Source organism: Cheilinus undulatus, linkage group 2 (genome assembly GCF_018320785.1).
Source record: "Cheilinus undulatus linkage group 2, ASM1832078v1, whole genome shotgun sequence".
Lineage (NCBI taxonomy): Eukaryota > Metazoa > Chordata > Actinopteri > Labriformes > Labridae > Cheilinus > Cheilinus undulatus.
The window spans coordinates 40891407-40907414 of record NC_054866.1 but is presented as its reverse complement, the minus strand read 5'-3'; the positions used below and the strand labels follow the sequence as shown (position 1 = coordinate 40907414).

The 16008-nt window shown below is 37.8% G+C and overlaps 1 protein-coding gene across 2 annotated transcripts; it reads left to right on the top strand.

The window, feature by feature from the left end:
* The first annotated feature begins 9481 nt into the window (after positions 1 to 9481).
* On the top strand, positions 9482 to 13766 carry hdac12 (histone deacetylase 12). 2 transcript variants are annotated; one of them, XM_041808200.1, is made up of 8 exons: positions 9482 to 9693; positions 9766 to 9909; positions 12102 to 12261; positions 12343 to 12509; positions 12647 to 12797; positions 12981 to 13097; positions 13181 to 13323; positions 13418 to 13766. In XM_041808200.1, the coding sequence occupies exons 1-8, from the start codon at positions 9592 to 9594 to the stop codon at positions 13439 to 13441; spliced, it is 1008 nt and encodes a 335-aa protein (XP_041664134.1). In that variant the 5' UTR covers positions 9482 to 9591; the 3' UTR covers positions 13442 to 13766. The 2 variants fall into 2 exon arrangements, with proteins under 2 accessions (XP_041664134.1, XP_041664127.1); XM_041808193.1 differs by having other exon boundaries at positions 12343 to 12539.
* The last annotated feature ends 2242 nt before the right edge of the window (positions 13767 to 16008 follow it).

The following is a 16008-nucleotide window of genomic DNA, read 5'->3' as shown; positions in this document are numbered from 1 at the left end:
CACTGATATCACTCCCATCATAGAGCAATTATATCCAAGGAGAGTATGCATGAACATGTATCTGAGCTTTTAGCACTACATGTGGCGCTCTTATGTAACATGAACCGAACCCAGCTGTGGAAAAGAGACGAGTACAATACCAAACGTAAACATCATTAGAAAACATTCCAGCAATACCACAGTCTGACTCAATATCTCTACAGCTTTTTGACTCCCCTACAGATTCCCTGCATACCACAGACCATGGGCAGATGTTGAACATTATCACTTCTCTCTCTGCCGTCTCACTCTGTCTCTGTTCCAAACACTGATCAAATCATCACAGGGCTGTCACGGATAAGAAGATGATAGCATTTACCTCCTAAATACTCAGAGTAAGAGATGACACATTTTTACAAAGACAACCAACCTGCAAAGATGATTACAGGATCAAATCAGATTTAAAACCACAGAAGTTTGACAAATTTTTCCCCAAAGACGAAAAAAATAATGACAGAATTTATGCAGAAAATCTGACATTAAATTGATTACTTTTAAGAGCTTTTTCTAGAGTCTTATATATTTCAAGACCACATTGCACTTCCATTTTCTAACCAGTTCAATCGGTGACACAGTTATGTGCATTTTTTTGTACAGACTGTAAGATAAAAATGGGACAACATGATAAAGAAAATGCAGATAGTAACTCTTATGGTTGTACTCAAATGTTTTCTTTGGGATTCTAGCAGTGATGACATTAAAGACTCTGGGCTAGTATTTCATCATTATTTCATTGCAAAGCTGCTTTTTATTTGCATTATCCAGTAGCCGCACCATGTATAGGCCGCAGTCTTGGCCCCAACACTTTCTACTCAAACCATTTCTCAGAAAGCTTTTACATGCACATATCACTCTATCACACAGTCAACAGGCTAGTGGAGCTTTAAGGATGCACTGAGAGCTCAAAAGGCCAGAGCGAAAACAAGTAACAAGTTTTTTTTTTTTACAAGAAGTTGAAAACATCAAAATTTAAGAACTTATGGTCTTAAATTTAAGACACTTTCAAAAAGTCTTAACTTTTAAATTTTAATACTTTTTAAGACCCCATGGCCACCCTGTATGAGAAAAATAAACTAAGAATAAACTAGAAAAGCACTCGGAGAGCACAGACCTCCGCCATTAGCCCTATCTCCCAATAGTAAAGAATCCTTTAAATCCTGGATCCAGATGGTGATCCAGATCGTTCTCAAAATCTTATCAGTTCTTTCTTATGTCATTTCTGACATTTCCTGAAAATATCATCAAAATCCGTCCACAACTTTTTGAGTTATGTTGCTAACAAACTAACAAACTAACTAACCAACCCTGCTGATCACACAACCTCCTTGGCGGAGGTAAAAACAAGAGTTGATAAGACTTTGTACTTTAGAACTGAATAACTACCAGCAATCTAAATATTTACAAGCAATGAGGATAGAAAACTTTTCAGAAAAAAGGTTAAAAAAAAGAAAAAAGGAAAAGAATGTAGATTTTGGTGACAGGATTCATACTAAGCAGACAACGTAAGCAGTGGCTGTAAAGTAAAACTAATACAAAACAAAATTTCAAGGACAATATAAATAGTTCAAGCTGGCCTGACAGTAGCATTAATGCTAGCATCATGGCTAACAGTTACCTCATTACAGAGCTGAAAAGTGTGTCAAACTATTATTGGGTCTGATGTCGTGCCACTTTTTAGTACATTTCCCCCTCAATTTCCATCCATTTTTGCCACCTTAAATGCCACTTTTGTTTGCTTTTATTGCCACTTTTAACTCATTTTCATAGCTTTTTGCCACTTATTCCATTTTTGCCACTTTTTGCTACTATTTTGCCACTATAGACCATTTTTGCAACTTCCTATCTTGTTTTGCCACTTTTTTGCACTTTTTAACCAAGGTCTGACACTTTTTGCCACTTATAAGCCATTTTTGCCACTTTAAACCCAAGGTCACTACTTTTTTTCAATCTTATTGCCACTTTTAACCCTTTCATGTTGCCACTTTTAACCAGTTTTTTCCCATGACTATCCCATTTTCACTAAGTATTGCTACTTTTAAGCCATTTTTTGCCACTTTCTTGCCACCTTTCAAATTCCTTCTGCCACTTTTTACACCTTTTAACCAATTTCTGTGACTTTTTGCCACCTTGAAGATAGCCACTTTTATTGCCATTATTAGGCAATTTCTGCCACTTTTAACCTCTTTTTGCCACTTTTATGCATCCTCTAACCCCTCTCTGCCACTTTTTACCATGTACAATTGATTTTTACAACTTCTTTGATACTCTTAAATAAGTTTTGACACTTTTATCCCAGTTTTGGCACTTTTACCACTTCTAACCTATTTTCGCCACTTCACACCCATTTTGTGTCATTTTGCAAATGAAATTATTTTTCCACTAAAGTTGTCACTCCTTCTTTTTATTTTCAGGCATTCTGATGTCTGTAATTACTTTCCAAATGGTTTAGCTCAATGTACCCATCCACATTGTTATCATTATCTAAATAAAAAAGATATTTCTGTGTATTGTGTACTACAGCATCCATCACTGCTGATTGGCTACAAAGAATCTAAACTTCCCATGACACAGTGGCAGTAATGGACAAACCAAAAAAAGAGCTATGTTTTATACCAAGCTGAACAGCTTTTCTCCATTTTGTCATAAACATTAAAGAAATAATGTTATTCTTTTTTAGCAGATAAACCCTGCTGGGTGCTGGTTAGATCAGAGTTTACTGCACCAAACTGTGCTGAACTAAACTGGACTACTTTGTGGAAATGTACCATTGATAGCATCAGTTGAGCAAAACATGTCAGACACCTCCACAGAACTATTGATTCATTCACATCTTTAGAATATGTCCTAACCTGAAAGACTGGGTCTTTGTAAAAGTTTTCTTCTCTGACTAACATGTTTGCTCAAATATGACCACTTTCTGACAACACATGAAGCTCCTGCTGTTTACCACACAGCCATACAATGATGACATTCCCCCACGATGAATGATGCTAAAGAGAGAAAATAAGATGTAATTTCCTGTGATACTGAGGTGAGAAGTAAACCCAGACTGAAATGACAGTGAATTACACTACAGCTGGATGATTTCACAGCCTGTCTCCCAGCTTGTTTGTGATTATAGAACAACTATAGGATGCATGGGGGATGAATCAGCTTGGCTTTTCGTGTGACCAGGAGGGACTGTCTCGAAGCGGGCTGTCACTATCACACACATACACACACACTCTCGCCAAGAGCAGCTACAAATTAATTCACTCCAACACCAACCCCTGTCCTCGCCTGCTGCAACACGCTCTGCTTGCACTCGCAATCAACCAGCGAATTCCTTCCGCTCAGAGCAGTGAGCTGGAGGTGAGGGATGGGGGGTTTGTGGGCTCACTGTTGTGATTGTGATGTTGTGTAATTGACAGGTAGGTTTGAATCCAGAGTCTGATGCAAACATCAACACCGCCCTTTCCCCTTCTGGGGTTGAACAACAAGCATGTTTGCTTCGAGGAACATGAAAAAACATGCCAAGATGACAGGGCCATTCAGAGATGACGGGGTTATTCTCTCACTTAAATACACATTGCGTGCAGAAAATCATTGATACCGTGCATGTGTCAGCCAAAGACTATACAATCAAAGGAGTTTTGAAGCAAAGTATGTGAAATCTCTCACTGAGGCACTGAAACATTAAGACAAGGAAACAACTTGACGCCCCCAGAAATAATCTGACAGTTATTTATGTCAACAAATGCTGAAAGAAGATGAATAGGTCTGCTTAACATCAGCATGCCATTATTTCGCTTCATAAGAGAGAAGAAAAATCAGATCAAAGCTGAGCAGCTGTCAGCTTCTCCTTTGTCTTTGTAGGAATGAAAGGCAGAGCTGCGAGGCTTTACAAACAGCTGCCCTGCAGCCGACGCTGCTCCCTCACAGCTGACTGTCAGCTGGGCTTTCTCTTTCACTGCTGCAGCTCAGAGATAAATCAGTCCAATATGACAGCACGATTTCTGACTGAATAACATGGAGTCTCTTTGTTTTAATGACCATTCTTAAATCCATTTTACTCCATTGAGTTCTGTTTTCTTGAAGCAGTTCTTAAAAAGTCATTTTCTAAATGGAAAGAAAATTTATCTGGAACCTCTTCAATCTCACTACAATTTTTATATCAATCAGTGTAAATATTAAGAGTAAATTGTTCTCTAGCACAGCCAAAAATGTATTGATCAGCCTGCATTTTCTAATCTAGCAACTGAATTTTCTTGATTTGTGGTATCAGTAGCTTTTTATTCTAGTGGGCTCTAATTAGCTTGTAATTTTATAGTAATAAGCGTAATTATCTAGTAATTTCCCAAGAATGAGGTAATAATAACCTTGTAATAGGTTGGAATTTTACCATTTTATAATATAAAGAAAGTATTTACCTAGTAATAATGTATTAATTATAAAGTAATTCCTTGTTATACTGTGACAATTCTCTGGTAATTAGGTGGTACTCTATCAAATTCATTTCTTAGAAATTAAATAATCATTTTCTATACAATTTGCTTGATAATTTCTTGCAGATAATTTCTTTATTTTGGCCCACTAAATTAATGTGAGTCCTTCCTATATTATTTTCATGTAATCTTTTAGGGTTAGGATGTTGGGGTTAGGGTTAGGTCAGAGCAGGGGTTCCCAAACTTTCTAGCCCTTTGCCCCCATAAACTTGTATTTTAGGTTGTATTTGTAAATTTTACTTGCACTTAAGCACACATATCACTTAATAATGCTTTTATTTTAATTTGAACTCATTTTAAAAACATTTTTAAAAATCATCAGTCTAATATATGATTTTAAATCATATGAAATTTCTCTTTGTTTTATGGAAAGCATTCTGTGACCCCCTCGTTTGAGTATGGGCTCTCGGGGACTGTGAATATTAAAAAAATACTAAAATCTATCCTTAAAAAAATAGGATTGTTGGTAAAACCCCTGTTAAAATGTTGGTTTAAATTTGGTTAGAAAATAGGGATTGATCTGGAACAGGTGAGACACTGGGAACTTCACTTTATTCTCAAAATATTCCAGCCAACCGGGGTCTTTGAAGAAATGACCCAAGCACCATCCATGTATGATTAAAAAAAAATAGATAATAGTTTAAATAAAGAATTTTGTTTAATAAAGAAGATATTATCATAAGTGCATTAAATTGAAGAGTGAAGCTAGAAAAATAAAAAATACATACATTAATTCACTGAAAAGGTGAGCACTAAAATATAGATTTAGGGTAAAACATCACCTTATTACCAGAGAATTGCCGCAGTAATACAAGAAATTACTTTATGATTATCACATTATTACACGGTATACTTCCCTAATACCACCATATTTCTGAGTTATTACTTGATAAAATGACAACTTATTACAAAGTAATAACCGCCACATTCTAGAGAAATTACTAGATAATTTTCCCTTATTACGATAAGATACTATAGGTAAATAGGGCCCAATTAAATAAGTGTTACTGTGATTTCAAGAGTGAAAATCTTCTCGGGCTTTTCCAGAGAGTATATTCAAAAACTTAGCTGGTATGGCGGGAACACATCACACCCATACACTGTATTTTCCTTTCAGCAGAAGTCTGACTGCAGTCTTTGGATATAACCATGCAAGAACTCATATGTATAAATCATTAATCCCAAACCTGGGGTCCAGGACCCCTCAAACTTTATAACTACTGGTATATCAGGATATGTGTTGTTACGGTGCCTGTCTTGACAGAGAATCCATGACAGACAGAATTTGTTTAACAGTGCCATGAAAATGTTTGATGTTACAAGAAAGACTGCTCCATAATGCTGCTACTGAAGGCTGCCAATCTATTGCTGCATCTCATTCGTGTTTTGAGCTGCTTACCAGTGATGGGCCATGTTAATTTGAGTCCAGTGGGAGTTAAATTGCCCGAGCTCACCCCTTAAATGCTGACCTACCGCCACACCCTGCAAGTGACCCCAGCATGAATCAGGAGGGCCCTTATAAACAGCTTTTCTCCCCTCATTATGTGGAATTTGCATGCATGTGATCAGCTGGCTCAACGGGTAAATTTGTGTCCTTTTGTCGTTGGCACTAGCATACACTGATAAATGCAACAATATTTTACATTTAATGAGAAGGAAATCAATATCACCAATGAAATTCATCCATGAAATCAAAACCTTGGTTTATAGTTTATTGGATATACCTTGTGGAGTGCACAGAGTCCTTAATTCAAAACTGTAAGTAAACAGCAGACATGGACGGAGCTAAGCGGAGCAGGTCCCTACTCATCGTTGTTACTGTTTTGATAGTGAGCCTCCTGGTGGCAGAATTTACATTCTTTGTGTTTAGCTAAAATGCTTTTAACAAGCTTACTGGATAGTTTATAAAAAGGCTGGGAACTACTGTAAATGATGAACTGATCATAGAATAAATCCAATATGACTTCTGATGAAGCATTTTATTGATATAAGTACATTACAGTAATAGTTTGGACATTTTTAAAATTTTTCCCTTCTTTTCTCTTATAAACATACTTACCAAGAACTGAGGGTACCATTTTTAGGTAGAGCTGCTCCCAGCATGTAGCCAATTCTCAGTACTATTGTCTATAAATTATTGTCACTATTTTTTATGATCCTTATCAAAAGTTAGGTCATTGAGATGGTGGGTTCAACGGTTTTGGAACACTTTTGCTTTCTTCTCATCTTCTATGACTGGAAAATTGGGCAGCTGTTTTCAGGGGACCCTGCCTACGTTATATGAATTAATTGTTCAAATATTGTGTATATTTAGCTTCACAATATAGATCATGATTATTAATTAAGAGGCCAACAGATGAAACTATGATGAACAGATGACAGCTAGTTGCATTATTCTGCCCATCTCAGCAAGAGTGAAAAAGAAAGATTTTTATAGTCATAGAGAAGAACAGCTCAATATTTTTCTACAAGATTCTTAGATTTTCCCATCATTATCAAATGCACATTTTAAGATGATAAAGAAAAGCAGTAATCATTGTAAGCATTGAATAATGAAGCAGAAAGGCCCTTAAAATAAAAATGATTTCATATAGAAAAACAGGAAAGAGCAGATGTTATTGGAAATAGAGCTGTATGATAATCTAACCTTTATATGCTACACAAAGAGAACAATCTTTGTGACAGAAATTTTTCATCTGGTGAGAGAGTCCCCTCTCCTCCTTCCAATCTTTCTTCTTTTGATGAAATGCCTTTAACAAGGCCGAAGTCCATAATTGATTTTACCTCTCTAATCTCCTCTCAGTGTTATAAGCAGACCTGTCCTCTGCACCTGGGGCCAACGCTCTGCTCTGTTTTCTTATCTGCCCGCGAGGACACCAGCTCCAAACAGTGGGGGTCTGCATTAATCCCTAACCCTGAGACAAACACGCAGACTCTCTCTCTCATGGGAGAACCCCACAGCCAACAGTACACCAGACATCGCTTTGAGCTGCCTGCCAGCAATGTAAAACAGAGACAGATGGAGAGGCAAAACCAAACACAGAAGCAGCTCTTCAACAGCCAGTTTGGTACAGTGAGAGATAAAGTATGTTGTTTAGGAGATGAAAAAACACTTTTAATAACATAAAAAAACATATTTTGTAGAGCTTTATGGAAAAGGTTGAGACAGCATTTTCTATAAGACATCACTTACCCTTCCACAGTGTCCTCTGTCACTTTGAACTGCAACACGTGGGAGCGAAGAGAGACAGACATGATTTCAGTGACATGATGAGCGAAGCTCTGCCACTGTGATGAACCAGCTCAGCCGCAGCGCTCAGGCCTGACAGGAGGGGAGGTGACTGTGGAGCCTACAGAGAGGAGGAGGAGTGGAGAAAGATGGTCAGTGTACAGACAGGCATTGGAGAAAACTGCTATTATTACTATGGGTAAAGGCACTAGAGCAGATGAACTATTAGTCTTAGGTTAAAAGTTGAAGACTAATAGCTGAATGAAGAAAGCATCCTGAATCATCATACAAATTCCACCCATCCTGTCTTTGCTCTCAGGAAGACATCAATATGTAGAAAGTAATGCAGAAAGATTGTCATGAGATAAACTCATCTCTGGCAGGATATGAAATCCAATATGAAGGGATATGAAATCTTTTCATCGGATATGATATGATATAATGGGATGGACATGAAGTCAAATATGCAACATTGTTTCTTTACTAAACAGAGGATGTTATCAGCATCCTATCTGTTGCCACCCTTCACTTAGGCTTAATAAATTGAATTGTCCCACAGAGTTGTCATGACACTACCATAATCTTTGATAAAATACTAGAAAAAAAACATCTTGTATAGCTCTATAACAAAAATAAAAAGCCCTAGGCCAGGGAATAGGAGCCTGCAGCTCCAGACCTGAATGCAGCTCCTTTGCCCCACTCCAGTGGCTCCCTGTGAAAATATAAAGAACACAAGAAAACGCTTTTTGAATCAAATTTATATTTCTTCATGGGAAATGTAAATAAGACATGATCATTTCTGATGGGTTTAATAATAGTACAATCTGTCCATCTGGCCTGAGAAAAATTAGTGTTGGCACCATAGAGGGGTGGGAATAGCTAGCTTAAAAACTGCTTTGACCAACGGATGATATCACTCAGACTTTGTCCCATACTTTATACAGTCTATAAACGCACTCACACATGCCAATTATAAGTGGATAGCTTACCTGCATGTCTACCTATGTAGACTTAAATATCAAGGACATCTAGCAATATTTTGATATAAAAAATAATAATAATGAAACCTTATGAGCTACGAGGCCGCACCATTAGCATTCAACTACTTCCTAGCTTGCATCAGGCTATTTGGTAGTGTCATGTGGTAAAACACTAATGATGGCAAACAGTAATAGTAATTATTATTAATCATATTATAAAATAATAGTTATTTCTACCTACCTGCCATCCAACATGTATTTAAGTTCCAGCCACAGACTGTATGATGAAATAATGGCGTTACCTCCATGTAGGACCAGTAATGCTGACTAACTGAATGCTAACAAAGGTTATGGAGACTACAAGCTGCTGTTATCTAAGGAGAATTTAGTGCTAATTATTTGTTTTGATAAGAGATTAAGTGCAAATTATTTAGGTTTCCAGTATTTGTAAATTGAAAATGAAATACAACAAAGCGTTTCATTAAATGAACCTGTTCACAAGAGGAGTAGGATATTTCAAAGTCACGCTTTTTGTATTTCTTTTCCCTAATATTTACCTCTTTTTCTAGGCTTTTCGGCGTTTTTTTTTTTTTTTTTTTTTGCTGTCATGCTGCAAAATATCTGCAGAATTCACTTACATTCAGGGGTATTAAACCACGTGAATATCCCACACTGTGTTGTTTTACTCCATGACAGCAGATGGCAGTGTTAGAGAGGACAAAAACAGCCATACTTCCGTCAACAAAAAAGACACCTTCAGCACCTTGACGACCATGGAGTTTCATAACATCGTAACACTCGGTGTTTCCTCTCCAATGTCGTGTCAGTGATAGACTTAGGATTCGTTTCATTCATAGAAATGACCTGTATGAAACAAATCTTCTCTAAAAGAGCTCGTGGTAAAGTCGGACGGCTGCTCGGTGCAGCTCTCACCTCCTGCAGAAGTTTCCACGCAGAAACAGTAAGACTACTCTTTAACATACAAAGAGATAAATTAAAACGTCGCCTCACATGTATCCTTTTCACCTTGCAGGTAAGATTTGAATCCAGCGGACTTCCCATAGTTCACCACAGGAAGTATGTTTGTGACCTGCCGCCAAACCACAGGTTCCCCATGGGAAAGTTTCCCCGAGTTTTACGATGTTTACTCAAAGATCAGGTCATTACAGAGAATCAGGTGTGTCACTCCGTATGTCCAAATTATAATTACAACTGTAAAGATGACTGTTATTATCTGGATAAATAGGCCACAAGCACGTATTAAAATATATGATAATTAATTAACAGCGTTGATTATATCACTAGTAAATGAACATATCGAGTGTGTTGGTTGGTGGCAGCTCTTCTATCCTGTCCCTTTGTGAGCAAAATAATGAAACATTAAAAGAAATATTGACAATGAAAAAATTGTAAGTTGGTTGAGTACGCTGGCAAAGTAAATCAAAATTATCAGACTTGTTCAGCACAATCAACCAAATGTTCTCAATCACAGATGCAATGAAAATATTGTATTCCTTTATTTTTATGATACACAGTAAATATAATGTGATGTACTCTTTTTTTTTTCCTTGGCTCTCTCTTGTATGCAGGTGCATCTCAATAGAATAGAATATCTTGGAAAAGATCATTTATTTCAATAGTTGAATTTAAACAGTTTAACTCACCTATTATGTGGATTTATTATTCACAGAATGCAAAATTTAAAGTCTTTTTAATTCTGATGATGGCTTACAATTAATTACAATTACAATTAACAGGAATTTCATGGTCTAACCAGCTTTTGGTTCTTTTGGTAGTGTTGGCAGGTACCGAATCCTGCTGGAAAATAAAGGCTTCATCTCCATATAGCTAGTCGGCAGATAAAAGCATGAAGTGTAAACACTGTCAGTAAACACAGTGAAGCAACACATGGGGTGCATTCGCACAGGATAAGCTAAGCCTGTAATGAACTCAAATTTACAGATACTTCTGAAGGAAAACATAAGGGTGCTGCATGGCTGCAGCAATGAAAATGTGTGACATTTCTAAAATCCTTACCTGCCTGTGCCCTATACATATTGATAGTCAGAGTTTTTGGACAGCAGAGTTTAAATAAATAAGGTAAGTAAAATAAAGCCAGCGTTCCACATAAACTGCCTCTATCATTTTTCGATCTGAAAAAGACAGACTGGAAATAAAATACAATTACCACCCTAAATTACAGAGATGCCAATTTGCACTAGGGTTGGGAATCACAAGTGGCCCCACGATATGATATTATCACTAAACTTGGGTCACTATTTGATATTATTGCGATTTTAAACATATTGCAATACAGTGAGTATTGCGATACCATATATTGCAATATATTGCAATCTATACAGTTTTTTTCAACTGTTTTGCCGATTTAGCATTAGTCTTGCCCTCATGTTTGTCATATTTTTGCACTATTTTATTTTCCTGTAGCACTTCTTGCAAACCTCATGTGTCATGTCCATCTCATTTGTGCCCTGCTTGCATTCCTGTCTTTCCCCTGGTGCTGTCATGTTTGTTTGCACGAACTTTCTCCTGCACTAAGACTGTCACCTCAGCTGACCTCACTGGACAAACAATTGATTTTATTTTTCCAATATCATATACTTCAGTTCATATTAACAATTACTATGGAAAAATCAATACTTGGTGGACGACACAGTACGATATATCACCAGACAAAATATCGTGATACTAGGCTGTATCGATTTTTTCTCCCACCCCTAATTTACAAAGGACTAGAATTAACTGTGGCCCTCAGCGTGTGCTGAAATATGGTAGGTAAATTGCCCTGAAATTTTTACTCTGCAAATTACAGACATGGTTGATTCGTTGGGATTAAAAAAAACAGACGTTCTGTGCTATAGTTACATATTACAAGAGGTCCCTAGGTAACTCATGTCCCATGCGAATAGAGCAAAAGAGACAATTGAAAGGCTCAGGAAACCTTTGCAGGTGTATGAAGGTAATTAGCTGATTAAAGTGTGACACCATTAGCTTACAATATTACATTTTCCCACAATGTTGTAATTTAATGAGATACTGAATTTTGGGATGTATAAGCTGTTAGTAATGATATTTACAGTTAACAGAAATCAGCACTTTAAATATTTCACTCTGTGTGTGAATGAGTGTCACTTTTTGAATTGAACTACTGAAATAAATTAGCTTTTCCATGATATTGTAATTTATAAAGATGCACTTGTACGTCTTCAATATAGAAAATGGAACATCTGCGATGCAAAAAAATATTTGATCTGACAAATAAACATCATTATTATTATTTATAGCTTTTCAAAATTAGAATTACCTCTCACAGGGGTTCTTATTAATGCACATTTTCTTTCTTCACAGTAGGTTTGGGTTCCTGAAATAGCTTCTAAAGAATTACTCAGCTGTGTTCACACCGAGGAATACTTGAACGACTTCATAAATGGGAAAATAAATGAGCAGGAACAGAGGAGGACAGGTTTCCCCTGGAGTGAAGGCATTGTGAGACGCTGTCGATATGAAACAGGTAAAAAGAACTTCCAAAGTCTCTTGATTTCTCAGCTGACAGGGCTGGAAAGATCACACAGACCTCCTCTCTTGATGACAGGTGGGACTGTTCTTGCTGCTGAGGTGGCTCTGCAGAGGGGCCTGGCCTGCAGCACGGCAGGAGGAACTCATCATGCGTTTCCGAGCTTTGGCTCTGGGTTTTGTCTCCTCAATGATTTGGCTGTTGCTGCAAAATACCTGATGGGAGCTTCTACAGCAAAAAGAAAGGTTCTGATTGTGGACCTAGATGTGCATCAGGTTGCTTTAGCTTTTTTATGCTGCCATTAATACTGTGGAGTTGTGCCAACACTTCAGTTTTCTTTATTTCTTTAATTTCTAAAGTTCTCATTGTTTGTATCCAACAGGGTGATGGTACTGCTTTTATTTTCAAAGAGGAACCATGTGTGTTTACATTCTCAGTGCATTGTGGGAAAAACTTTCCTCTCCGTAAACAACAGAGCGACCTCGATGTTAGTGTGGAGGATGGGATGGAAGACAAGGAGTACCTCTCCACAGGCATGTAGTCATATTTCATACTAAACAAACACTGCAATAAAGATCTGAGTAATGCTGCTACCAATTCCCTACAGCTAATTTACCAACTAAACTGCTTGGTATTTAAATACTTATATGAACAGTAGTTGGAACTGGGACTGTTTTTTTGTGAACCTATTAACACATCTGATGATATTCACACAGTTGAAGCCCACCTCCCCTGGCTGCTGGAGACTTTTCGTCCAGATCTGGTCCTGTATGATGCAGGGGTTGACCCTCACCATGAAGATGAGCTCGGGAGGCTTCGCCTCACTGACCAGGGTGAGAGACAACTTTGACACTCCAGTATTGCCACCTTTGATCGACACATCATGTCCACTCTTGCTTTATTGAACGTCTCACAGGTCTGTATCAGAGAGATCTATACGTGTTGAAGACTGTGGTGAGCCGAGGCATTCCCGTCGCTGCTGTCATTGGAGGAGGTTACTTGAAAGATATCGACAAACTGGCTGTAAGGCACTCCATTGTGCACAGAGCAGCAACCCAGGTACTTGTTTGAGATTACTCCTTTCCATTATGGAGCCATTTACTCTGTGCAAGTGAAAATGATTGGCTCTTTTTAAAAAATCTCCTTATTGCAGGTTTGGAGAGAGTGTGCAATGTAAACTCTATGCACTAAATCAAGAGGACCTGAAATGGAGGAAGCTGTCTAAGAGCCAATCCCAGTATTGATATTATAGAACTAAAGAACCAAGTAATGCTAAATGAACCTTTTTTTGGTTCTATTCTCTATATGTATATGCTGTATATGCTAGCTCTACTTTTAAGCAATGTCCAAACCCTCTGATCATCATCTACCTCTGGAGTCAACAGCTGCTTTTTTAGCTTCTGTTGAGGAAATTTAGAGAATATCTCAGACTGTGTTGCTATCTCTCTCAATATGCAGATATGATGTATAAAAAGGATTATTAAAATGCTCAATTGTTGTTACTTGGATGTAGATGGGTTTCGTCATTACATTTCACCCCATACCTCAGATTTCATTTGATTTTTGGAGCTTTTAAGCCTTTATTGGAGGGATAGGACAGTGGTTGAGTCAGAAACGGGGAGGGGGGTGGGGGCTGACGACATGCAGTAAAGGAGCCACATGCCAGATATGATCCTGGGCTGCCAGCAAAAAGTATCACATTTTGTCCAGTGAAAGAGCATCCTAAAGGGCACTTTATCACATTTTGTTTAATGAGAGGACACCCTAAAGGGCACTTGATCACATTTCATCCAATTGAAGGCCACCCTAAAGGGCTCTTTACCACATTTTGTTTGATGAAAGGGCACCCGAAAGGGCACCCTAAAGGGCACTTGATCACATTTTGTCCAATGAAAGTGGACCCTAAAGGGCACTTTATTATGTTTTCCCATTAAAGGATACCCTTAAGGACATTTTGTTCGTTTTTCCCACTAGAAAGCTACTGTGGAAGGAAATTAATGTTTTATTAACCACAGGGGGCAGAATATTTTAATGTGCTCTCAAAGTGACCTGCCTGGACATATTTTTTCATATATTCAAGTGTGTCAGTGACATACGGCTGGATATGAATGAGATTAGCAAATATTGATAGACTATCAGTGTGTAAATGTAGAGTGGATGGGTGTGAGTGGGCAACTGTGATCTGTGGTGGAGAGACAGCACACCATGAGTTTCTCCTTTTTATGCCCATAGCAGCCAATGACACAGAGGTATTCTTTGCAGCATGAGATGGAGCATTGTCATGCTTGAAGAAAATTTTGCTACAGAAGGCACGATTCTATTTTTGTACCATGGAAGAAAGTGGTCAGTCAGAAACTCTATATACTTTGCCGAGGTCATTTTCACACCTTCAGGGACCCTAAAGGGGCCTGTCAGCTCTCTCCTCATGATTCCGGCCCAAACATGACTCCGCCCCCTCCTTGTTGACGTCCGGGCCTCATTGGGACATGGTGGCCATCCACCAACCATCCACTACTCCTCCATCTGGACCATCCAGGTTTGCACAGCACTCATCATTCAACAAGACTGTTTGAAAATGAGTCTTCGTGTATTTCTGGGCCCACTGCAACCATTTCTGCTTGTGAGCACTGGTTAGGGGTGGCTGAATAGTAGGTTTATACACGACTGCAAGCCTCTGGAGGATCCTACACCTTGAGGTTGGTGGGACTCCAGAGGCACCAGCAGCTTCAAATACTTGTTTGCTGCTTTGTAATGGCATTTTAGCAGCTGCTCTCTCTAAATCTGATGTATTTGTCCATCAGAAACCTTCCTCATTATGTCTTTATCTGCACAAACCCGTCTGTGCTCTGAATCAGCCACAAATTTCTTCACAGTACGATGTTCATGCTTAATTTTTCCTGAAATATCGAATGTTTTCATTCCTTGTCCAAGGCATCACACTATTTGACACTTTTCAGCAGCAGAGAGATCCTTTTTCTTTCCAATATTGCTGAAACCTGTGGTCTGCTTAATAATGTGGAACATGTGGAAAAGTGCATTTTGAGGTTTTTATTTTTATTTTTTTTAAATAATAGTTATCATTATGACGTTTGTTAGAAAACATTTGAATTATACTCAAACTGCTGATGACTTGAAAAATATTATGACTGTCATTTGCATTGATATGTAGAAAATCAGAGAAAAACGTTTGCATAATAATGTGGAACGCGGTGTAAAGGTGCAGTGTGTAATATTTAGCCTAGTAGCATTTAGTAAAACAAACAAACTTTGTTAAATGAAACATGACGTCTATAGGTAGGTCTATCCTAATTAGTGTTTATACACCTGAAAAAAATGTGGGTTTTTTTTATTTTAACTCAGAATAGGCAATCTATTCATACATTGGGAGGGTCCCCTCAGTGGATGCCGCCATCTTTAATTTTTGCATTTTGCATGTTTCTATGGTGCCACAGAAGCGACCAAATAACAGATACACTTTTTTTTAAAAATTCCACTGGTTGCCACAGTTTCACCAGAGAAACATGCAAAATGCAATAAATTCAAGATGGCTGCATCTATGGAGGGGACCCCCCCCATGTATGAATAGATTGCTTATTCTGAGTTAATATTAAAGAAAAACACATTTTTTTCAGGTGGATAAACACTAATTAGGATAGACCTACCTATAGACATCATGTTTCATTTAACCAAGTTTGTTTGTTTTACTAAATGCTACTAGACTAAATATTACACACTGCACCTTTA

Bases quoted from the DNA above. Each gene is read 5' to 3' on its own strand.
- hdac12 (XM_041808193.1), top strand. From the start codon at position 9,592: ATGACCTGTATGAAACAAATCTTCTCTAAAAGAGCTCGTGGTAAAGTC. The intron at 12,262-12,342 runs GTAAAAAGAACT...TCTTGATGACAG, and splicing joins ACGCTGTCGATATGAAACAG to GTGGGACTGTTCTTGCTGCT. The intron at 12,798-12,980 runs GCATGTAGTCAT...ATATTCACACAG, and splicing joins CAAGGAGTACCTCTCCACAG to TTGAAGCCCACCTCCCCTGG.